Source organism: Penicillium vulpinum (assembly GCF_028829585.1).
Source record: "Penicillium vulpinum strain IBT 29486 chromosome Unknown utg000002l_segment0_segment0, whole genome shotgun sequence".
Taxonomy (NCBI): Eukaryota; Fungi; Ascomycota; class Eurotiomycetes; order Eurotiales; family Aspergillaceae; genus Penicillium; species Penicillium vulpinum.
The window spans coordinates 3,410,293-3,432,490 of record NW_026643242.1 but is presented as its reverse complement, the minus strand read 5'-3'; the positions used below and the strand labels follow the sequence as shown (position 1 = coordinate 3,432,490).

The 22,198-nt window shown below is 47.1% G+C and overlaps 13 protein-coding genes across 13 annotated transcripts; 6 read left to right on the top strand and 7 right to left on the bottom strand.

Annotated features, from left to right (window-relative positions):
* Window positions 1-257: 257 nt before the first annotated feature.
* N7479_004361 (uncharacterized protein) lies at window positions 258-2,330 on the top strand (the record flags this gene model as incomplete). The annotated part of the gene is made up of 5 exons (XM_057252058.1): window positions 258-465; window positions 520-973; window positions 1,021-1,528; window positions 1,591-2,073; window positions 2,127-2,330. The coding sequence occupies 5 exons, from the start codon at window positions 258-260 to the stop codon at window positions 2,328-2,330; spliced, it is 1,857 nt and encodes a 618-aa protein (XP_057111383.1).
* An 845-nt stretch (window positions 2,331-3,175) lies between these two features.
* N7479_004360 (uncharacterized protein) lies at window positions 3,176-3,643 on the top strand (the record flags this gene model as incomplete). The annotated part of the gene is made up of 2 exons (XM_057252057.1): window positions 3,176-3,246; window positions 3,322-3,643. The coding sequence occupies 2 exons, from the start codon at window positions 3,176-3,178 to the stop codon at window positions 3,641-3,643; spliced, it is 393 nt and encodes a 130-aa protein (XP_057111382.1).
* Window positions 3,644-4,097: 454 nt separating this feature from the next.
* Window positions 4,098-5,577, bottom strand: N7479_004359 (FAD-dependent oxidoreductase; the record flags this gene model as incomplete). Its single annotated transcript, XM_057252056.1, has 2 exons — window positions 4,098-5,005; window positions 5,061-5,577. The coding sequence occupies 2 exons, from the start codon at window positions 5,575-5,577 to the stop codon at window positions 4,098-4,100; spliced, it is 1,425 nt and encodes a 474-aa protein (XP_057111381.1).
* A 547-nt stretch (window positions 5,578-6,124) lies between these two features.
* Window positions 6,125-6,904, bottom strand: N7479_004358 (uncharacterized protein; the record flags this gene model as incomplete). The annotated part of the gene is made up of 1 exon (XM_057252055.1): window positions 6,125-6,904. One exon carries the CDS (start codon window positions 6,902-6,904, stop codon window positions 6,125-6,127), a length of 780 nt encoding a protein of 259 aa, XP_057111380.1.
* A 629-nt stretch (window positions 6,905-7,533) lies between these two features.
* On the top strand, window positions 7,534-8,835 carry N7479_004357 (uncharacterized protein; the record flags this gene model as incomplete). Its single annotated transcript, XM_057252054.1, has 1 exon — window positions 7,534-8,835. One exon carries the CDS (start codon window positions 7,534-7,536, stop codon window positions 8,833-8,835), a length of 1,302 nt encoding a protein of 433 aa, XP_057111379.1.
* A 372-nt stretch (window positions 8,836-9,207) lies between these two features.
* Window positions 9,208-9,540, bottom strand: N7479_004356 (YciI family protein; the record flags this gene model as incomplete). The annotated part of the gene is made up of 1 exon (XM_057252053.1): window positions 9,208-9,540. One exon carries the CDS (start codon window positions 9,538-9,540, stop codon window positions 9,208-9,210), a length of 333 nt encoding a protein of 110 aa, XP_057111378.1.
* Window positions 9,541-10,185: 645 nt separating this feature from the next.
* N7479_004355 (isopenicillin N synthase family dioxygenase) lies at window positions 10,186-11,298 on the top strand (the record flags this gene model as incomplete). Its single annotated transcript, XM_057252052.1, has 3 exons — window positions 10,186-10,518; window positions 10,574-10,871; window positions 10,931-11,298. 3 exons carry the CDS (start codon window positions 10,186-10,188, stop codon window positions 11,296-11,298), a joined length of 999 nt encoding a protein of 332 aa, XP_057111377.1.
* Window positions 11,299-11,889: 591 nt separating this feature from the next.
* N7479_004354 (uncharacterized protein) lies at window positions 11,890-13,230 on the top strand (the record flags this gene model as incomplete). Its single annotated transcript, XM_057252051.1, has 2 exons — window positions 11,890-11,984; window positions 12,183-13,230. 2 exons carry the CDS (start codon window positions 11,890-11,892, stop codon window positions 13,228-13,230), a joined length of 1,143 nt encoding a protein of 380 aa, XP_057111376.1.
* Window positions 13,231-14,013: 783 nt separating this feature from the next.
* N7479_004353 (uncharacterized protein) lies at window positions 14,014-14,457 on the bottom strand (the record flags this gene model as incomplete). Its single annotated transcript, XM_057252050.1, has 1 exon — window positions 14,014-14,457. One exon carries the CDS (start codon window positions 14,455-14,457, stop codon window positions 14,014-14,016), a length of 444 nt encoding a protein of 147 aa, XP_057111375.1.
* Window positions 14,458-16,597: 2,140 nt separating this feature from the next.
* N7479_004352 (uncharacterized protein) lies at window positions 16,598-17,494 on the bottom strand (the record flags this gene model as incomplete). The annotated part of the gene is made up of 1 exon (XM_057252049.1): window positions 16,598-17,494. The coding sequence occupies one exon, from the start codon at window positions 17,492-17,494 to the stop codon at window positions 16,598-16,600; it is 897 nt and encodes a 298-aa protein (XP_057111374.1).
* A 1,024-nt stretch (window positions 17,495-18,518) lies between these two features.
* On the bottom strand, window positions 18,519-18,961 carry N7479_004351 (uncharacterized protein; the record flags this gene model as incomplete). Its single annotated transcript, XM_057252048.1, has 2 exons — window positions 18,519-18,641; window positions 18,698-18,961. 2 exons carry the CDS (start codon window positions 18,959-18,961, stop codon window positions 18,519-18,521), a joined length of 387 nt encoding a protein of 128 aa, XP_057111373.1.
* Window positions 18,962-20,378: 1,417 nt separating this feature from the next.
* Window positions 20,379-21,451, top strand: N7479_004350 (RNA polymerase II mediator complex subunit MED27 domain-containing protein; the record flags this gene model as incomplete). Its single annotated transcript, XM_057252047.1, has 3 exons — window positions 20,379-20,519; window positions 20,574-21,227; window positions 21,278-21,451. 3 exons carry the CDS (start codon window positions 20,379-20,381, stop codon window positions 21,449-21,451), a joined length of 969 nt encoding a protein of 322 aa, XP_057111372.1.
* Window positions 21,452-21,683: 232 nt separating this feature from the next.
* On the bottom strand, window positions 21,684-22,166 carry N7479_004349 (uncharacterized protein; the record flags this gene model as incomplete). Its single annotated transcript, XM_057252046.1, has 1 exon — window positions 21,684-22,166. One exon carries the CDS (start codon window positions 22,164-22,166, stop codon window positions 21,684-21,686), a length of 483 nt encoding a protein of 160 aa, XP_057111371.1.
* Between the last annotated feature and the right edge of the window lie 32 nt (window positions 22,167-22,198).

Genomic DNA, 22,198 nt, shown 5'->3' with positions numbered 1-22,198 from the left:
AGTCTGACTATGTTGGAGGCTGCAATTTTTCTTTTTTGTGAATTATCCCAACTAATTACCTGGCCCCCAAAGATCCCCGCATCACATCCCAGTCGTTATTTGTGGGGGCTGTATAAGTCGTGATAAACATCCAGTACGATGTAACCTAGTTAATCAACCTAGATATACTTGTGGTTAGCCCATTAAATTTAATTGAGAAGAAGTACCAACTTTAACGACGGAAGATACTGTCAATTGACGGTGCTATAACCGACTCAATGAGCGACGTTAATGTACAGACGAAGGGGCGTCGTCAACAGAATGGCCTCGCGTGTGAGGAATGTCGTTCACGAAAGCTCAAGTGTGACATGGCTGAGCCCCATTGCGGAACATGTTATAATCTTGGTGTTACTTGCATCACCAATCCATTGCGACGACCACGAGGCCCGCGTAAAGGACACGTCAAAACCCTGAAATCTCGGATTGGTAGGATATCCTTGCGAAGACTACCTAGAAGTCATGACTAATTGATTAGTACAGCAATCCTCGAGCGTCAATTATACGGGGACTCCGAGGCCCATCCAGACACCCCTGAACACAAAGTGGACAATGGAGAGTGCAGACCCTTGGAGAGAGATAAATCGGCGGAAGGGGACATAAGCGACGGGGCAATAGAAGATGTCGAGGCAATAACCTCCCACGGCTCTGGAGATTATATGGAGTATCTGATGAGCGCACAACCGATTGAGATTTCGAAGTGGCCTGGCAACATGTCATTGGATTTTGAAAGTGAATTGGACCAGCAGATCGATGCTTTCAACGATCACACGGCCCTATCGTCGGCACCGCCTCTAATGACAAATCTCAAGCCCACATCGGGCCCGGTGCTAGAAAACAGCGTTATATTCCCAGACTTGAGTCCCAAGCCCTTGCCAATACCGCCACTTGTCACTCAACCTCCTATCCAGATAACACCACTCGAGTGTGCAGATCTGTATGTTCCTCCCTCATCCTTGTGTTTCAAATACTAACTAGCGACAGCGATGACTTGTTTTTTGAACGAGCGTACCTCTTTGCGCCAATAATACACCAACAGCACTACTTTGCGCGAGCAGCGAGGGTGTCGCGGATGAGTGAACCGTTTTCATGTTTGCAACACGCAATGCGTACCCTTGCAGCGTCCATGGGCAGCCAATTCAAGGCCATTCTTCCCATGCTGTACACACGTACAAGCGGGATGCTGGATGCTTGGGACCATAACACGCCGGACGAAGCAATTCCTATAGAGATAGTTCAGGCGCAGCTACTGCTCGCTTTATATAGGATTCTGAAGGAGGATCCGCGAAAGGGATGGAGCAGTGCGGGTCACTGCTTTCACCTTGTACACCGGGCGAAATTAGATCAGATAGATAGCCCCAGGATACGGCGATTATGTCAACTCTCAGAGGTAGAAATTGAAGAGAGACGGCGGACGTTCTGGACGGCCTACGCCCTCGACAGGTATGCTAATCTTGTGCACGAGTTACCCCTTGCGTTGAACGATCAGATGGTAAGCTTGGCTGAAACATTGGAAGAGACTTTTTCAATGTACCTAACATATCTTCTTCCCAGATTCTCACGCGACTACCTGCCACCGAGGCAGCATTCCAACGACAAGGTGCCATCAAGACAGAATTCCTGGCCTCAGCTATGTCCCAAAAGACGAAGCAGCCGCTCTCCCCATACGCCAAATCAATGGTCATTGTAACCATTCTTGCACGATGCTTAGCACACCGAAATCAGTGCAATGTTGAGCGGATAACGGATCCCACGTCACAAGAATATCTGACACGCCACCGCGCGTTGGACAAGATATTGACCCAGGAAATCGAGACGACATTATCCAATATCAGCACTGAACTTGAGCCTTATAATCCTACCCGTCTGTACATTGAAATGATTGCAGAAGCCGCTATTTTGGTCCTCTTCACTGCGCTAAGCTCCGTTCCGGAAGGCGCACAAGATGTGTACCGGGGATACGAGAAACGGGCCTGCGAGGCGGCAGAGCGAATACACACTCAGGCGCAGAGGTTGTCCCAACTGGGATTTTTCAAGGTGAGATGCACTTACCCCTTGATTGAGATATGAAGTCCTCCTAATAAATATAGGTTCATCCGTTCACGCCCATTGCGCTGTTCATATGCGCAGGATTCACTCGCTCGTGCAAGTCAGTGAATGCAAACGCTACGGAGCAGTTCAAGGATATATCTTCCTCACTGCGGTATCTAGCGTCTGCTAATAGTCTCGCGGGAATGTTTCATTTCGAGCTCCAACAAAGTGGGTGGAACCGTGTGGAAACGGGCGGGCTATAAGCGTTTTTTTAAGCTTCGGATGATCTGCGACTTGGGAGGATCTTGGAATGGTAGCGGGAGCGGGAGCGGCGGTGGGATTGGAAGAGATATGTACAGCTGCCCTGGTGGGTACACAGTGTCTTCATAGGTCAGGTCTCTTCCTAGATCGGTACATAGCTGATATACCTAGCATTCCGAGATAACGCAGTATGAGTAAATAATTATATGATGCGCCAGAGAATCAAGTAGGTACCTTGTTCAAAGTCGACATAGATATACCTGGATCAACAGGATATCTGCCAATTAAATGGTTGGTTAGAAAGCAAATATATATAAATATTGCAACTCAGTAGAGAGACGGGTAGGACCACAAGGCCCAAGATCAGCAGAGACATTAGACAATCTTTCTTTCCTTGATTTGGTCAATATCTTGTCCAGCGTCTCATAGTCGAAATCTCAGTTTTGTTATTATTTTTGGATATACAGCTAAACCTATCTATCTATATTCTACAGCTACACATGGACCTTCGGCGTAACACAAACAGGAGATATTTCGAAAGGGTTATGCATATCAATGCATCGATCGTCAAAACCTCTCTAAATTCCGTAACCCCATGAATCGAAGCAAAACAAAAGAAACCCCGAGCCCGATCGGACATTTCGCTCGGCCTCACCGCCTAATCTGGTAATCACATCGGAGTTATCGGACCTACCTATTCGGTAGACTTACAGTACCATGCGGCGAGGGTTGTAGATATATAAATACCACTCAGCTAGAATATTGAGAACTAACAAACCTAGAAGTCATTTCTTCAGAAGCTATCATTCACAAAACCTACCATCGCCATTTTCAACGTACGAACATAATGACTGAATTCAAGACCGATGACTCTAAGGCTCCGCCTTACACCTCCGTCGAACCTGTGGACCAAAAACAGTAAGTCTCTGAGAGCCCACACCCCCACTACTCTATCTACTATGGGAATGCAGCTACTAACTATATCACGATTAGCACAAGCCCCAAAGTGGATTGCCTAACCCATGGGCCCAGCCAAGTCCCTCTTCTCGATTCCGAATTGCAGAAGCCGCAGGCAAAAGAAATCATCCGCACATTGGCAGCAGCCCTGAATGATATCGTCGATGAGAAGAAGTGCACCAAGTGCACGGTGGAGCATATCTCGACTCTGCTCACAGCCCAAGTCCGGGATCTCAGAGCCGCCAAGCGGAGCGGGATGTGGTCCAAAGAAGACAAGAAGGCTCTCAAGGCAGAGATTAAAGCTGTTCTGAAGCCAGTCAAGAAAGATGTGAAGCGCCTATGGAAAGCGAGCGAATAACCTGTTTTTCTTTTTGCTTTGGGATCAAGATGGCGAATTCGCAGATGTACACTAGGAGGTGTTCTATAACATAATTGCATTTTCGGCGTTTTGTTTACGACGGTCATCAGACAGAATACAATGAAACTTTTCATGAGAATAATTCTTTTACATGGTTTTACATGGTAAATTTAGACCCACTTGGGGAATGCGGCCCTTGAGTTTCGGAGAATCATTTTCTAGCTACTAGTTATAGTTGAGGTTATTTGGATTATCATTCTATACGGGACCTCCGAAGTTTACATTATAATCTTTGTTTCCAGTGTTCATTATACAGTAGTCATGTCTATAATTGACTCTAAATTCGTAGGAAATTTGTTTCTGTTTCGTTTAATATGTTAGGAGAGCTGCATATAAATTTCGTACACCGAAATAGACTCAACCCAAACCACATTAGTGCGCAAGAGTATCTATCTTAGGCCGAAAAAAGCCACTCCGGCTCCGAAGACGTATCTAAAGTAGCTTTACAACTGACTCCGTTCATCTTCTTGATCTTCCTCGATGCTCCCACCCTCTCCTTGTAATCACGGATAGTGTCCTCCTCCATCTTTCCAGAATCAAAATGCCAGATCTGGAACGATCTATCCTTCACTTCCTCAAAGCACGATTCTGCTTTCACCCTCTTAGCAGGATCCGCCCAGTCAGGTTGCTGGAACAGATCGCACACCCGTCGACTGCTATTCACAAGCCACTGCGTCCGTGTCCGTCGCATCTTATCATATGTCTCAAAGGCAGCACGTAGTGCATCGCCCTTTGACAAATTCAGCTCCCGAGTGAACTGGCCAGTCTGCTCTGGGATCATCGTACACAAACACAACACATCTTCCACTCCAAAGGACGCCCCAGCCCCGTGGTGTGGACTGGATGCATGCGCAGCATCTCCAACGAGACAGACACGCCCTTTATTGTATTTTGGCACAGGGTATTCGGCGAGGTCAAAAAGTGCCCATTGGTCAAGCTCTTCGGGGAATAAATTCACGAGGTTGCGTACAGGAAGACTCCAGTTTGCTAGAGCTTCCAACACGTCTTTACGGGACCCACGGGCGGTGGTGGGCTTGTCAAGTGGCCAGTTGTTGGGGTCGGAAATGACCACCGTTGCGCCGATGGTATTTGTGTTGACTGGATAATGGATAAGGTGCGCATTCGGCCCAACGTGCATGTGCTGTTTGTGAGTTTTGTATTCACCGATGGCTGCAATAACCTTGTCCATCGGAATAAGTGCTCGATAGGCGACCTTGTGGCTGTACTGCGGGTACGAAGCTGGATTATCTGCGCCCAGGAGGATTTTTCGTGCGGTGGACTTGATACCGTCGGTGGCGATGACTGTTTTAAATCAGCATTTGAATAGAGCTTGACCGATACAGGAAAAGAAACCAACCTGCATCTGCCTCAACACTAGTCCCATCGGTGAACTGCAGCACAACCTTATCCCGATCCTCCTCATCCACAATCATACTCAGTTTCTTTTGGAGGTGAATTACTCCCTCTGGAATTTCTTTGACCAAGTCATCTAGGAACTGATCCCGACGTACGGTCTCCCACCCCTTGATACCCGCATCCAATCTGAGCAACGGTTTCTGATACATCGGGTCATCTTCGCGCTGTAGCCCGTACCCGTTAATATATCGCAGATACGATTTCGGGTCCGTCTGGTCCAAGGAAACATTCACAGAGCCTCCAGATCGTAGAGCGCGCACGACACCTGGGCTTATCTTTTCCATGCAGTTGACAGTGTTACGTGTGAATCCGATCCCAGCGCCGATCTCGCGGAAATTGCGTGCTTGTTCAAACAGCTTTACCTGCACCCCGCGACGAGTGAGGCCTGCTGCCAGGACTAGGCCTACAATACCGCCGCCGACTATAGCAATTTCTGGGGTTTCTGGTGCGTAAGTCATTGTGGTAGTGTTGTGGGTGGTGAATAATTCCGCGTTGCGTTTAAAAACGGGTTGACAAACAGTATATATCCTGTATTTCATTTTTGTCTATGTATATTTTATATCCTGGCTTACTCAATTTCAAATTTGACCTAGAACACAAGAGATGATATCAGCTGCGTGGGTTGATTTTGCCGAGTCAGCACTAGCAACGATCGATATGCCTAAATGCCGAAAAGAAAGTCCGAGAAATGGTACTGTTAAATGTAAGAGTTCATTTTCTAACGTAATGAACCCGTTGGATATTAGTTGCCTGTTTTTTTACAGCATGATGCTATCATATCAGCAATCATTGATTGGGTAGCTTATTCATGAAGATCGCTTGGAAGATACGAAAATTGGACAAAATATGTATATATGTGCAATGAGAGTATTATCTCTATATCGTAGGTACGGCCCATGTCAAAGTTGCTTGAGGGAAATGGAGACTCTTTCCAAAAAAATAAGAGAAACAGGCAAAGGGAAACCGTGAAAAAGGAAGTCTACAAGAATGAAAAGGACCAGGATATCAAAACATTATGATGCCCGATGTTGTCCCAGTTACACCCGCCCGCTGTGCCACGTTGAATATCTCTTGTACCACCGGGATAACATCCTTGGCCTTGATCGGCACGCGATGCTCGCCATCCCACTCGACTAGCGTTGTGCTTTTCCAATCGCAATGCTGATAGAGCAGTCTGCGGTGCAAAATCAAGTTCGGGTCCGCCAGACCATGGACATGTATAGTTGGGATGTTAACTCGGGATTCTGTATTGTCCACAACGAGTTCCTGGCCTGTGGTACACTGCGTCGCATCGATAAAACCCGCAGGCATAGGCAACTCCGGGTTTAGCCATCGCAGCGGGCCTCTTCCTGCTAGCAAAATAGCAAATCGATAAACAGGGTCCGTCCTATTTTGGAGCACCTGTTGGTTTGCTAGAATGCTAGCAGCCAGATGAGCACCCTGGCTAAACCCGAGTAACCCGACCCATTCTCCAGTTGCCCCGCGCTTATCGTCTTCTCGTTGAGCAGCGGATAAGGAATCCCTGATGCCGTCCACGATTTGATCTTCATCCAGAATGGGATCTTGTGCATTCACGCGTAGCCACGCTTTGAAGGGCCCGTAGTCTTTGTAGGCAGCTGTTACGTCGGGTCCGGGCCGTGCCGGGAGTGGAGCCTCCGCGTAGACAAGGCGAAAATGAGACTGAAGCATTCGTTCTAGTACGCGACATTGCATGCGAAAGATGCGAGCGTTCGTTCCACCTCCATGGAGACAAATTATGCGTGGTAGATGGCGGGATGTGTCCATGTTGATGGTTTCTAGATGATTCAGGAGCTCGACGAAAAAAACCTGGGGACGACTGATGATCTCGATATCACCGTGGCGACACGTGGGTGATGAGAGGCAAATCGAGCTTACGCAGGTCGAACCATTTCTCTGTCTACGATATCACAACTGGTGCCATCACGGGCAAACTCCAGTCTATGAGTGTCAGCACAAGCCATTAGCCAACAAAACGCCGTGAGAACATGTTTAGACTTGCCAAGCTGGGCAGCTGTTAACTCTTGAGGCAGTATGACCGAAATAGGCCACTAATGTACGAAAAAGAATCATTTCAACGACTTAAACATTTCTGACAGGGATGAAGACTGGTTTGATTGGATTCTCGGAGTAATCTTTAGATCGACGTATGATCGACGTTGTGGATATGATAACCCCGAGGAATGGCCAAATGGGGTTAATCTCCGGTAATTGCCTAATGGGGTTAAAATCCCGGGAAGCTCAAAAGATGAAGGTGAAGCGACAACCCCGAGAGACAGCTGAATGGGGAAAATTTCCCGATAGCTAAAGCTCATATGTATAAAGGGGATTTCAAAATAAAATGAAGCTTTGTATCTTCACTTCATCTCTAATCAATTCCAACCTAAACAATCGACATGGCCGACAAGACCGCAGAGTCTTCTCTTCCCGAAGAGGCTACTACTCCCCAAGAAGCTATTCCACAAGAAAAGCCCACCGTGGGTCCATCTCCACCTCCCAACGGTGGAACGCTCGCATGGCTTAATGTCCTTGGCAGCTTTATGCTGTACTTCAACACTTGGGGAATCCTAAACACTTTTGGCGCCTATCAAAACTACTATGAATCCGGTGCTCTCTTCCACGCCAGCTCGTCCGACATCTCCTGGGTGGGATCCATTGCTGCTTTTTTGCTGATGTTTGTGGGCATTTTCGTCGGTCCCATCTATGACCGCGGCTATCTTCGAACACTCCTTATTGTGGGCTCCTTCATGGTTGTTTTCGGACACATGATGTTGAGTTTGTGCTCCCAATTCTGGCAAGTTGTGCTAGCGCAAGGCTTCGTCGTCGGAATCGGAACAGGCTGCCTATTCGTTCCATGTGTCGCCATTATCCCTCAGTACTTCTCGACCAAGCTGGGTGCTGCAATGGGCGCAGCTGTCTCGGGGTCCGCACTCGGCGGTGTCATCTACCCCATCGTTCTGTACCGACTCATCAATCAAATCGGATTCCCCTGGGCAGTTCGCGTCATCGGATTTATTGCGCTCGGCACACTGTTGCTTCCACTCTCCATCATGCGTCTACGCGTTCAACCGCCCAAGGTCCGCGCCATTATCGATCCCACCGCATTCAAGGACCCGGTGTATCTGGCTTTCGTGTTCACCTCACTCATTGCGTACATGGGCCTGTTCGTCATTCTGTTTTACTTGTCCTTCTTTGCTGAGGCAACTGGAATCACGGACAACAGTCTGGCCTTCTACTTGGTGCCCATCTTCAACGCAGCTTCGGTCTTCGGTCGTACAATCCCGAACAAGCTGGCCGACCGCTTCGGCCCCTTTAACCTTCTCATTCCCGCTGCCCTATCCTCGGGTCTGTTGATGTTCTGCATGATAGCAGTGCATTCAAAGGGTGCAGTCATCGCCATGGCTGTGCTGTCCGGCTTTATGAGTGGTGCATTGATCGGGCTGCCACCTATGTGTCTGGCTATTCTGACGGTGGACAAGTCGAAGATAGGTACACGTATTGGTATGGGATATGCAATCATAGCACTTGGTGTGCTGGTCGGAGGTCCCGGTGGCGGCGCAATTCTCAGGCAGAGTGGTGCATCACTTGATTGGCAAGGTTTGTGGGTGTTTGGTGGTGTTCCGACCTGCGTGTCAGGACTATGCTACATGGCGATTCGGGTCTACAAGTATGGCCCAAAACTGAATATCAAGGCTTGATGAGCGGGTTTGAGAACAAGGAGGAAAAAAAATCGCTAGATTAATGAAGATCAAATCGTTTTGCTGAAGGTTGGAGAAGATACAATACAGCCTCAACCATAGGCCTTAATATTAATAGAAATAAAAACTGAGTTCTAAATTCAGAGACCAAATCTTATTAGTACAACATGGGAGAGTGATGAAGACTAAATATGTGGCATGCGTTCAAAATATTTGAACAGTGAGCCCTGAGGCACCTGGAGGTGACAGGACCATCGTAGTGGGTAAGCAGCTCCCTGCTATTTAAATGATTTTCTCTGTTGCTCTTCCTCTTTTCTCTCTTTGACCGAACCGTATTTCCAAGACTGATCTGACTTCCACAGGGCGCGAATATCACATAGCAGTCCTGACTCCGCACATGAACGGCGCGATGACAACCTTCTCCATATCCCAAACTCCAGCATCCACGAATGGATTCTTCTCTATGATTCCCCGAACCTCCTCCTCGCTATTTGCTTGGAATAACAATACGCTGCTGCGCACTTCTGTTGTGTCCTCGGAACTCTTGGGATGGGCGGCAATTGTTGGTCCTCCAAATACAATGGTCCCGTCGAGGATATATGGCTTCAAGTGCGCCATGTGTGCATTGCGATTTGAGGCCCAGACTTGGAGGGTGGATGGGTCGATGGGGACTTGAACAAGAAAGTCGTGTTTGCCAGTTGACATCTTGTACTAGTGCAATTGACTGGGATTTGGGAAGAGGGGATCAAAGATAGATAAGACCTTATTTTGATTATAGTTTTGGCTTTGGAGGTAGGATGGCCTTTATGTTGCTTTGAATCCTGCTTTTGGGTAGGGAAGTATACTATTGAGAAGTGTTGGTAGGGACGTAATTATGGTGAGCCGGAGAAACCTTTATAATGACCATTAATAGGCATCCTTCGGAGTTACTTTCGCGTTGGTCCGAATTCCGATTGTTCCGAAGTAATAAATTAATCTCAACGTTACTTACCCTGGGGATATTGGAATTTGATTTCAACGAATCATTTAGTCTCACGACCGCTGAATTCAAACAGCCCCATTGACCTTTATGCTGATATCATGCTTATCTTTGGATACGACAACTATTACCCTGAGGCAATACAAGAATCCTGGATAATACTATCACACCCATCAGGTCATCCGGAGTATTACCCCTAGTTCTACATGTAATCAGATTGACAAAGAGATGCGATCATTGGCACAAGACTTCGGAGAATCGTCCACTCGAAATATTCGGATAGTAGTGAAGCAACAACTCAGATATAACTCAAGTTGCGTCCATCTTTTTCATGCTAATTTCAAAAGTTTGGCCCGTCTAAGAAACAAAATATGGGCAGTATTGATACCACCCCTCCAACCTCCATTCCGACGGTGGACATCAGTCCCTGGCTCGACGAGCATGCCTCGCCAGCCGCCAAAGATGAAGTCGTGAACGCTATGCGTGATGCATGTTCCACATTTGGCTTTTTCTATCTTGTTGGTCATGGTATCCCTGAAGAGGATCGCCAAACGGTGTTGGACTGCACTCGTCGGTACTTCGCCCTCCCTAAGGAGGACAAGATGGATACCTGGATTGGTAAGGCCATGGGAAGGTCATTCCGCGGATATGAGCCCCCTGCTCTCCAGGTGCATAAGGAGGGGTTATTACCAGATACCAAGGAGGTGAGCCTTGATAAAGGATCTGAGAATTTATACATACTCACTGTGTGCCAAACAGGGCTTTATTCTCGGTCGCGAGACCCCAGCAGATGCTCCCGAGGCGGGAACTTTTCATACCGGCCCTAACCAGTGGCCGAAGGCGCTGCCTAATGAGCAGTTCCGTATCCCTCTCATGGAATACCACGGCAAGATGATTGAGATGGTAAAGGTTATCCTGAAGATCTTAGCCCGGGGACTTCCTGCGGAGTGGAACTGCCCGACTGGCGTATTTGATGAACTGGCAATTAATCCGTCTGCGCCCTTGCGGCTGCTCTACTACGCCCCTCAATCTATCAAGCAGGCGAACCAATTTGGAGGTGCGTCAATTATATCAATTATCTTCAGTGTTCATGAGACTAACGCTGAGGATATATAGTGGGCGAGCATACCGACTTCGGTAATGTCTCGGTCCTGCTCCAAGAGGAAGGGACTGAGGGCCTGGAAGTTCTATATCCTCCAACACAGACATGGGTACCCGTGCCGGTAAAAGCACACTCATACGTTATTAATATGGGCGATATGATGCAGAAGTGGACGGTTGGGCACTACCGCAGTGCGCTTCATCGGGTTGTAAATTCTAGCACTAAGGCGAGGTATAGTGCGCCTTTCTTTTTGAATGGAAACTTGGATCTTGAATGCCATGCCTTGGATGGGTCTGGGGAGGTGACTGTTATCGGAGAGCACATTCGTCAGAGGCTGATGGAGACAATCGGTGGCGAGGCAGGGAGGAAATTAGGACTTTGAGTTGATTTAATATTGCATTGTAATAAGATACTAGTTTTTGAATACATTCAAATACTAAAATATTAAAAGAATAGTCTATCATATAAATTTGGGGAGAAAAAAAAGCCGAAAATCGCGATTTTGTTAGTGATAATAAGGGTGGGTAAATACTTTTGACACCCTATATACTAGAATGGAAAAGAATCAGTCAGGGTATATCTTGAAATTTAATATACGTACCCGATCGTACTGCAGCCACTGTGAAAGCTGGTAAACATCAGAAAGGGATGTTTCAATCAACACATGTACTTATTTCTCTATTTCCTGGAGCTTGAAACGCTACTTTGCTTCTCTTGTTTAAATGCACCACCTAATATCTAATGCTTGGTTCCCTAGTTGTACGGGACCTCTATATGGCCTGCTTCCACTTTTAGTTCAAAGGTACATACATATACAAGAACTATATTGTAAATGAAGGAGCTCGTAGCTATGAAATTAATATTTTCAGTGTCTAATAATATCATGATTCCTCGACTACATGTGGGAAACAGCATTGGCTTCCATCGGTAGAATCTGTGAATGTAGTGCAGATTAGGGTGCGATCCATTTTGTATGACGCAGACTGCATACGCGAGATTACACTGCATCGGCAGCGGCAATCTTGCATCTGCGGGTATCAAGATTCTTGGCAAGGCAGTCTGTTCATGGTGAGTACTAGCTTTGAACTACCTCAATTCCATGAGAATCAAGGAAAGTCAACCGCAGTTCTGAAGGAATAATGGTAGTAATATAGTAGTAGACGTATCTAATAGATTTAAATAGGGCAGTTTCTGCATCGTGACACGATATGCTATGGTGCTTGGCTCTGTTTGTTTGCCGTGATGTCCCGCGAAGTGGGGATCCAGCTTTATCTTCTCTCACTCTTCACTTCTATTTAAACCTCACTCTCAAGCTCCCATCCTTCATCTATTGATCACTTTGGCTATCACTTTGACCAGGGCTACCAACGTTATCAACCCTCAGGCAACTCCAATCGCCCCATCTCATCCCGCTCCAGCTAAAGCTCCAGCAGTATCCTTCTTGAGCTCAAATTCTACTACGGTATCAGTCAATCTTGAAGCTAAAGCACCGTTTCCAGCTATTCGGGCACTCTTTGATCACCTCCACAGTCACCTTGACGATGTTGCCAAGCTCAACGCAACCTACCCTCACCGGGGCGTCATCAAGACTGCTGCTCTACACAAAGCCGAATCGGATCAGAAGTTCACCATCGACCTCTCGCCTATGCGAAACTCCCGGATCCCAGAAGCTCTTCGTGAATCCTTGGATCCTCATGGCCTAGGTGAGGTCCTCGACCTCTTCAACGCCATCAGTGCTCAGTATGTACCCACCATACTGTCGTCTCTGAGCATCCTCGCCGGTACCGATCTGTCTGTGGCACATACGTCATACAATATGAACTACCGCCTATGTGATTACAATCCTAACACGGCTGCTCCCAAATCGTCCAATGGATGCGGAGCTCACACGGATTACGGAACCTTCTCAATCATCTTCCAAGATGGTACCTCCGGTCTGGAGCTCGAAGAGACTCCCGGCATATGGGTCCCCGTCCCTGGCGATGCCACTGTTGTCCTGACCGGTTGGTGTGCGGTCATTCTGAGTGGTGGTCGGATTTCCGCTGCCAAGCATCGTGTTCGCCGTGCCCCGGGCGTGCGTCGCTTGAGCGCTGTCTTATTCGTTACCCCTGACCTTGACGTGAAATTGAAGCCTCTGGGTGATTCCCAGCCAATCCGAACTTTCTCTGACACCATCATGCGTGGAGACCTGGATGTTGCAACCTTCAAGGACGTTATGGGAAAGAGATGGCGATATAGAGAGGGGAATGAAGAGATGGACAATGCAGACTCCCTCTCTCAGGATAACGAGATTGAGAACATGGTATGGGGCTAAGCTTTAAGATTATGACTAGCATTCGCTACAGGTGACTTGGAGTAATTGGATCTGTTCACAAACAGTATGAACAGATGGATTTATCATTCTCCGCTCCTTGGCTTGCTAAATGCGGCTCTTTCTCTGGTTTTTTTTTCCTAGTTAGCAGGGGTGATACTAGCAGATAGCTTTGCTTGCTCTCCAATATTGAAATTCTGGGGCCCCTTGGTTCGTTGACTTTTATCTTCAGAGTACACTGTACATGGACCTACGAAGCTGTGGTAGTAGGCTATCCTCCATCGACAACCCTGTAGGATATGCTGTAGAGAAAATAGTTTCTAGTCATCTTTGCTAACAGAGAATGAGTATGCAACCTCTGGAGAATGCTACACAATGCATGGTGTACTAGCAAAATAATCTGTGTGTGGCTGTAAAGAAATGGACAGAGAGAGTGCCTGAAGAGAGGGGGTCTTAAAACCCCGCAATTCTTCAGATCGGACGCCACCTCATCATTGCCAAATTGTTCTCGCTTAATTTAGTTAAAAGCAACGTTATGTCTCAATTCCCCTCTCTTTCACACCTATAGCGAGGCCCAGCTACGAAAATCAAACTTGTCTCCCTGAACTTCATCAGGAATAACATTTATGTAATACGCCATTATTTTATTTCTACGGCCAATACTTGAGTATAAAATGTATAAGATAACAGGAAAATCTTCAATTGTTTGTCATTGATTATCATTAAGGAAAGTGGTTGATATATATAGCATTCAGCTCATTCTCCGCGACATCTTTGCATCCACATCTAAGGGAGAGCAGCAGGGGCGTAGCTCTGGTCAGGCTTGACAACCTGGCCGCCAGCAAGCTGCTTATCGGTATAGGCAGGCCAGATGATCTGGTGGCAGTCGTTCTTGACAACGGAGAGAGTAGTGAAGCCGTTACCCGGTCCGAACTGGCCGCTCCAGCCGGAGGTGATGGTGAATCCGCCGCAGTTGGCGGGGCCGCCATTGGCTTGGGAGGCGGGGGAACCATTCACGACGTAGGTGCAGGGAGTGGCCTCACCAACACCGGGGTAGATGCCGAAAGTCCAGGTACAGGTGGTGTCTTCAGGGGTGCAGACACGTCTGGCGTTCTGAATGGTCCACTGGGGACCGGCGGCCATCATGGACTTGCTCTCGGTGTCTGCGGGGGCAGCAAAGGCCGAGGAGGCGAAGAGGCCAGTAGCAATGAGGATCTGAGTGAGCTGCATGATGTTGATTGAGGGGTTGAGGCGTTGATTAGATTGTTTGGTTTTGATGGATGTAGATGAGAATGAAGAGGACAGCATGGGAGGAATGAAGCTATTTAAGTATTTTCTCAACACTATATCATATTAAGCTTGAGCTCACATTCAGTTATTTCGTCAAGCTTGAAATAGAACGATGTATAAGGATGTAACATCGAGTCAGGTAACACCCGGAATAGGTAACACCCGAAATATGTACTCCACAGCCTTGTCTTAAAATTATGTAGGGACTTCAGTTGTGAGACAGCTCTAACAGTTATGATTTGTGCATTCTTCTTTGTGACTTCTTCTTTATTTCCCCACATGGCCTCCAAATTGAATTTCTTGTTTGTTTTTAAGACAACTACAAAACCCGACCAATCAGATATTTGTATAGCCACGGTTCACCCCGCAAATGTGGTCAGGCCGGGTGTCGATCGATCAATGACCCTGCGCCATGTTCCTCTTATACGAAGTAATGAATATTGGATGGCCTGACTTCGAGGGGTTGAGAGAACCGGGATCAACCCGGTGACCCCGGTTACGGGTGCCACGATTTTCACGCCACCCTCAAGAACCTTAGAATGTTGTTTCGGAATGATAGAAGTGGATTTGGCGCTGAGGCCAAGGGGTATTAATTGGATCAGGATACATACCTCTGTGGGGTGGGCATCTTTCATGATTAGCCCACATACCGCCTTCCCCGGACCGCATTCCATATCCGGGACAATGGTCAGGACACATGTGCTGATATTTTTAGACTCTTTTTTCTTAAATTATAACAACTGATTCTTAGAACCCGATATTGATTAGGCGCCCGTCTCTGTTCCGCAGGGCTGAGGCCTAAATCAAGCAGTGCAGGTGGCCAGGTTCCTTTTTTTGTCTTCGCATATCGGCTGCAAATATTTCTAAGGCCGCCAACAGGATATTGCAGACGAGCTTACGGTTGATTCGCTTAATGATTCTATGAAATGAACGAATTCCAAGCAATCTGGGCCCGCAATATCCACCGATTCTCTGGTCCTTCGCCCCCGCTATTTCAAATTTTGTAGGCAGCGACCCCCTCGGCAGTAGCCTTTCGCTTGTTGCTATAGAGACCTGGGCTTGACGGTTTGTATTCGCTAATGCTTCCATTAGATACGCTTTGAGACTGTGAACATTTGGGTTTTTCTTAGTTGCCAGGTCGCAAGCCTTTTCGGCCTCCCTGTGTTCTATATTTGAATTCGACGTAAAAATTCTGTTCCAGGAGATGTATATCCGTAAGGGTGGTATTGCATCAAGTTGGCGATGGTCCACCCGTATTGCCACTGTCTTTTCCCAGCCATCAAATCAATTCCCACAGAAATCCGCTGGGTTACCGAGTGCGTCTCGAAGTAAACCCGTGAACGAGAGCGTTGCTGGTAATTGTGGAGCCGGGTTTCAGCATGGTAGTAATGCACAGCGCACTACACCGCTTCTTGGCCTGTGACAAATTAATCTCCATGACGACCCGTGGTCCACCAAGTTGTGGGAGCTGAAGGGTAGTAAACTTGTTCAGCTCTCGCACTGCCAAGCATTCGCGTTAGTCCAGGTGTTCTTGAGTAGGTGGCTTGCAGCAGAGCTGGATGGTTCGTTAAGGCGTCCTGCTAGAAAGGTCGCCTTGGAGGCTCAGAAGAACCTCGTTGATGTGGGGGAGTTTGTCGTAAGTAGGGCGTCGCAATCGACCTCGGTTTCATAGCGAATGGGCCGGAGACCAAGAATCCTCGGACCTAGATGTGCATGTAACATAGCCGGTTGGAGCAAACTTCTATCCATGTCCGCGAGGGGAATATCGAGAATTTGCGGGGAATATTCTGCAAGAGACTGGGCTAGACGCTCCAATCCTCTCAGGGGTTATCGATCTATATGATCATGCGCTCAAGCTGGGGTTTTCTACTCGAAAGACCCGTTTGCCGGCATGAAATCATGCAAGGGCTGGGGGTCAAGTCGAGCCCTCCCCGTGACAATAAACCATGCTTTGTGTATCTAGAGCATGCCTATCTACAGTCTACAGGAAGGCCCAGTTTATGACGATAACTTCTCTTGTTCAGTACCGAGTTCCAAAATCAGGAGCAAAATATGATCTTGAATGGCCATCACTTGTCCTTTACTCGGTAGTATACATGACATCCGTCCGCAAGGTATACTTGACACCTCTAAACACATCATCTCCACCATGGAACAGATTCCTCTGCTGAAAGATGAGAGCAGACCCCGTCTTCGGAAAGACCCTAACCGACTCCTTCGAGTTCATTCCAGCCATAAACGATGTTGCACCACCCAGAAGTGCCTCATTCCCGTCACCAACTTGAGCTTCCTCAGGCTCATTCTCGGCAAGATCAATCTCCCAACTATTTACAAACAACAAATTACTCTTCTCCGCCCGCTCAATATGAGGTTGTAATTCCTCCATATCCTGTTCTCCATCTCCATTCAGATATAAATGAATAGTAAAAAGGGAGCTCTCTAGCTCATCGGGGGTAACAAAACGCCCATCCCAATGGGGCCTGAAATAATCTCCACCCTCGTATCGCAGGAACCGAAGACGCTCATTCAGCCGACTGAGATGGAACACTTCGCCCGCTTTTGCTGGCCTGAGTCCCGTAATTAACGGTTTGTTCTGGATACAGTCAATTTTGCACTGTTGAATAAAAGGCATTATTCGGTCCAGGATCCTGCCTGAAAGATCGTGAGAGTCCAATATGATCCGTCCGCTCTTGCGCGTGTCGACGGACAGTACTTGTCTGCCGCCGCCGGCGTTGATCATCGCCTGTTCCCATGCCGGGGGTGAGAGGGTTGAATCTGCGAGTTTAATTCTCGTCGATTCTTCTGCTAGGCGAATGAGCTCTTTGCATTCGGTTTCCGTCAGGAGGTTTTCCACTACAGCGGCGAAGTGGCCTTTGTATAAGGGGATCGGTGGGGATGTGTGCTCGAAATCGAGTATATGGAGGGTTGCTTTTGGGACTGGAGCCCGGAGGAAGTTTTCTGGAATCTCGTCTGTCATTGTTGTTGTGGTCTCAAAAGCTGGGAATATTGAAAATGATTTTTTAGGGGGCTGAGGCTTTTATACCCCACTTTTGAGGCTCTGCTCTCCTAGGGCCTAGACAGGGTTGTTGCCTGTAGTTTCGGCCAATCATAATGAGGAATCTCTATAAGTAAGAAAAGTAATAACATCCTATCGCTGTATCCAAGTACGATCTTCCTTATGAATACTTGTCACTTCCGTATGATCCAAACTAGGCAAGTCGGGATGGCATTGCTGCTCAAGAAATCTTAGATCAAGGATGTTCCAGTTATTTCAATTAGCATTGACCACTTCAGAGACTTGTTCTGAAGCTGAGTCGGGACAAGCAGTGCAACTGTGCCAGTTGACAACTCGGGCGGTTTTGACTCATAAGATCTTTCTTCATATTTTATTTTACAATGCCTTGAATTGTCCCTTCAGATTAGAGTCATGGATCGATCCATACTTGTGCTACTAGTTTGCTCTCCCATTATAGTTGTTTGTATACCAAACCTAGTTCTATAATCTCATCTTTCTACTTTATTTGTCCTTTTCACTATCTCAAGCGGCTATTTTATCACATATAATACACGGGAAAGTCTTTTTGGACATTTTCTACTTGTGCAACGTCATATTCCCTATTCTTTGCGGGTCGTTCATTTTGTCTATCTAGCTCCAATGCCAGCGGGGGAGGGGATAATCATTTAGATAAGACATATACAAAGACATGTAAAATATAAGGTCCCTTATATCATCTTCATCCAAATGGATTATATTATTAAACTGCGTTTCCAGTGATAGAGGCTGATGATGCGGCCAGCTATTCTTGTGTAATTTCAGCCTGGCTATGGCAGGCTGAAGTCAATATATATCGAATAGTTCCTCGAAAATCCACATCTATTGACAAAAAGCCTCTATCAAAACTAGCTAATCACTTTCTCGAGAATTGATGAAAAGACAATTGCATCTCCTGAAAATTCTCCTCGGTATACTCCTCGTCGGCCATATCAGCCTCTCAGTTTTGCTACCTTCTCAGGTAATCAGTCCTATCGTTTTTCACTTGGAAAATAGTGCGAATATTCTCCTCCAACTCATCTCCAGTCAGACTCAGTCCATCGTCGACAGCCAAATTCAACTCGTCGAGAGTCTAAATCTGATCAGTAATTATCCAGAAATTCCAAGGTTGTTGCAAGTCAGTCATACCTTGACACATTGATCAATCGCTAGGTTGCAGATGTTGCATAAGGGTCCGTCGGACACGAAACAGGCGTGCTTCAGAGCCGGGCCTGTGTGAGAGGAGCCGGACTGGCTGAGCTCGCTGTACGTCGCCCTGGCTTCCATTTCGGCCTTTCTGGCCTGTTCCTGTTCCTGTTCCTGTTCCTGTTGTGCCGCAATCTGCGCTGCAATTTTCTCCGCAATACGGGACGAGCGTCTCAGTAATTGAGGTTTCTCGTCTGGTTTGGCCATGATGAATTCAAAGTGTGAAAGTTGCGTTGTTGATTGATGCGTGTGGAGGCTGGTAAAGGAATCTGATGAATGCTATAGATAATTATCAAAAAATGGAATTCAGGGGTCTTTATAGACCGGACAGGTTTGAGACACCGTCCAGGCACAGAAGAGCTCATTATACAAAGAAGCTTGCATAAGTGAGACAGTAGAGGACTTGTTCCTTGCGGTTTCCATAGCTTCGTTGGCCAACAAGGCAACTTACGCTAGACCTTGTGGGTCGTTTTAGAATTTCTTGCATCTAGATCAGTCTGTAACAGTTGTGGTTCTTATTCTTCAAAGCTGGAAGTTCATCAACAAAACTTGTTTCAACTTGAACTCACTCGGAGTAATACCGTTTATCAAGGATCAAAGACACTGGCAGTGCAGTCAAATTTCAATTTAAGACAGCTACTATCAGTTAAATATTATTCATACCGACTTGCTCTTATCAACGATTCAAAGAAAATGAAACTACAAACACAACTACGGGCGACTATAGGGATCACCGTCACATAACTCTCTCGTTGGATATTGCCTTCCCTACGGACGAATAAGCATGCCATCGAACTTAACTCTCTCATTGGATAATATTTCCAGGCAGTATTTCAGTCATCCAAAGATCAAATTCCTCAGACAAAATTAGACCCAGGGTAGGAGACTAGGAGTACACACCGCGAGAGCGCTGTATACCAGTTGCCGCAACTGTTGCACGATTAGCAAGTGCATCAGGTCTCTAATCCCGATAGGCCTAGAAAACACGGTCCCTAATAGAGAGGTAAAATTAATTAGTAACGATATTATATAAAATATAATTTTATAAAATTGTGATAGAAATTGAGGTGTAGATATCTATATGTACATAATTCCAAGGTAGTTTTTGTAAAGTGAGAGTAGATCTAAATTACTGCCAGGCAATATAAACGAGAGAGTTATGTGACGGTGATCCCTATAGTTGCCCGTACACAACCTTAGGTCCTAGGTACCAAAGCAAAATTATGTAAGCATTACATCAGCCAGTTGTGGCACAGAGTATTGTGGCTGAGTTTTCCTGATTGGTTCGCGGTCCATGTCGTCTCTCACATCCTCATCCTCGCATTATTGGAGCATCTTTAAGACAAAATATCCATTATCTTTGGTCCAACATCAAAACACACTCCCTTATCCTACTCTGGACATTTTTATCTTGACATTTCACTATATAACAGACAACGCAGGTTGATCTCATTGTCCACAAAACAGTCACTGCGATACATCATTGTCTTCCACCTTGCTTGGTTGTTCATTTCGGAAGTCAAGTGCCTATCCTAATACATATTTATATATAATCACCTCCTGAGGCCCAAAGTGCCAGTTATTGGAGTGGATTAAACCATTCAATCAAGTCCCTCGCAAAGCCATGTCAACTGCCCCGGGGATGGCTACTACCAATGAGAACTCTACCCAAGGGCTGACGACCAACAACAGCGAGGTCTCAGGGCTGGACTCGGAGATTCAACTTGTTTCGTCACTAGCAAAACTACAAGAACTTGAACGCAAGGTAAGTACATGAATTGTTACAGCTACCACAAAGCCAAGCTAATGATATATCCAGATCCATGAACTGCGTGAATTCATGCCCCATGGCCTATTGGAGCCTCTAGTGCCTATTGCAAACCCAGACAGAGTGACACCTGGCAATCCAATCGCTGAAACTCCTCAGATCCTCCGTGCTAGCCTAGATGAGGCCGCACGCGCACGCGTCGCTGATGTCCAGCAATTTCAGTCCTTGTGGCGGGATCCGGAATTGGCATCCGCCTGGGCGCATGTTGAATCGCGCATCAAGGAAGCTAACGGTCAGCTTATCCAGCCGACGGGGAAGTGGGAAAGAGATTATGACGTTCTTCTAGAAGAGCTAGCACGAAAAGAAAAGTCCAAGGTAGATGAGCGTCTGCGAGAGGAGGAGGAGGCTGAACGTACTAAAGCGCAATCTACCGAGGGTGAATGGCAAAATGTTTTGGAACGATTCGTTCAGCGGAATATACCCGGTGTACGGGTTGTCAAGGCCCAGGATGAGACTTCTCTGGCAGTAGCTCTTGTTAGAGCTGGTGTTGTCTTCCAGGTCAGGGGAGTGTCTGTTTCTGGCTCCCCGGTCTCTGAATGGGAGGTTTCGAGCAAGATCGCTGGCCGGTCACCGACGAAACTTGAGAATGCTATACTGGGATGTGTGGGGTCACGCCCGCGCAAATGGGACCTTGCCTTTTTGCTAGTATGTTCTGTTCCTGACCCCGAAGGAGACTCTTGCTAACACTAGTTCAGGATATGATATCTTCCTATACGGATATCAAGCAGACACCATGCGTGAAATGCAACCGCCTGACTGATAACGGCGCCCAACTGCCAACTCTCCGGCGCCCTCAAGCCAATCAACCGTCTATTGATGGGCCAGCACGTATATACGTCTTTGACGCATTACATTATGGATGCCTCTGATTCAAAAGGTCTCCATCTATCTGCCTATATCTTGGAACTTGAGGGAGATTTTAGGAGAACATCAGCCATTGAGCTAGATCTATCTCATGTTGGTTCTGAGAGACAAAATGATTGGAAGCATTCAAGCGATCTATCTGGATTTAGCAAACACAATACCATCTAAATACCCTCCCAGCACTCCACTTCCTTCGTTTCCTTTTCTTTCAATCCCGTCCCATTCTGTTCACTCCATTCAACTTCTATGCCTCCCATAGATAGCATCATGCCAAAATTCCGCCGGATACTCATACCCATTCCGATCCCAATATCGCATCGGCACACAATGCACCTCCTCCTTCCCGACCCATTCCCCCCTCCGAGACTTTCCTCCATTGCAATACTGAACAGCACTCCACGTTCCACGGTCCGGGACATGGTACTTCCTTGTGCGGAAATCATAGCGCTCCCCCGCAGGCCGCCGCGCCCAAGGGAACGGACTGTAACCTGAGTCAGGGTCGGAAGGGCTCTTCCCCCACCGGGACCATTCTTGTGTTGTGGGCCCGGACCGTTTAGAGGTTGACTTTCTGGTCTTGGTTTTGGGCTGGTCGATTCGGCCCACGTAGATGTCTGGCCCTTTATTTGTGAGGACGTCAAAGAAGCGCCAACGGCGTGGCCAATGTTGTGGGTTGCCGGGGCGTGGATCTTTGGGCCAGATCCAGCCTAGTTGGGACGGCATTGTCTCTTTTTTTTGGCTCCGGATAGGTTTCG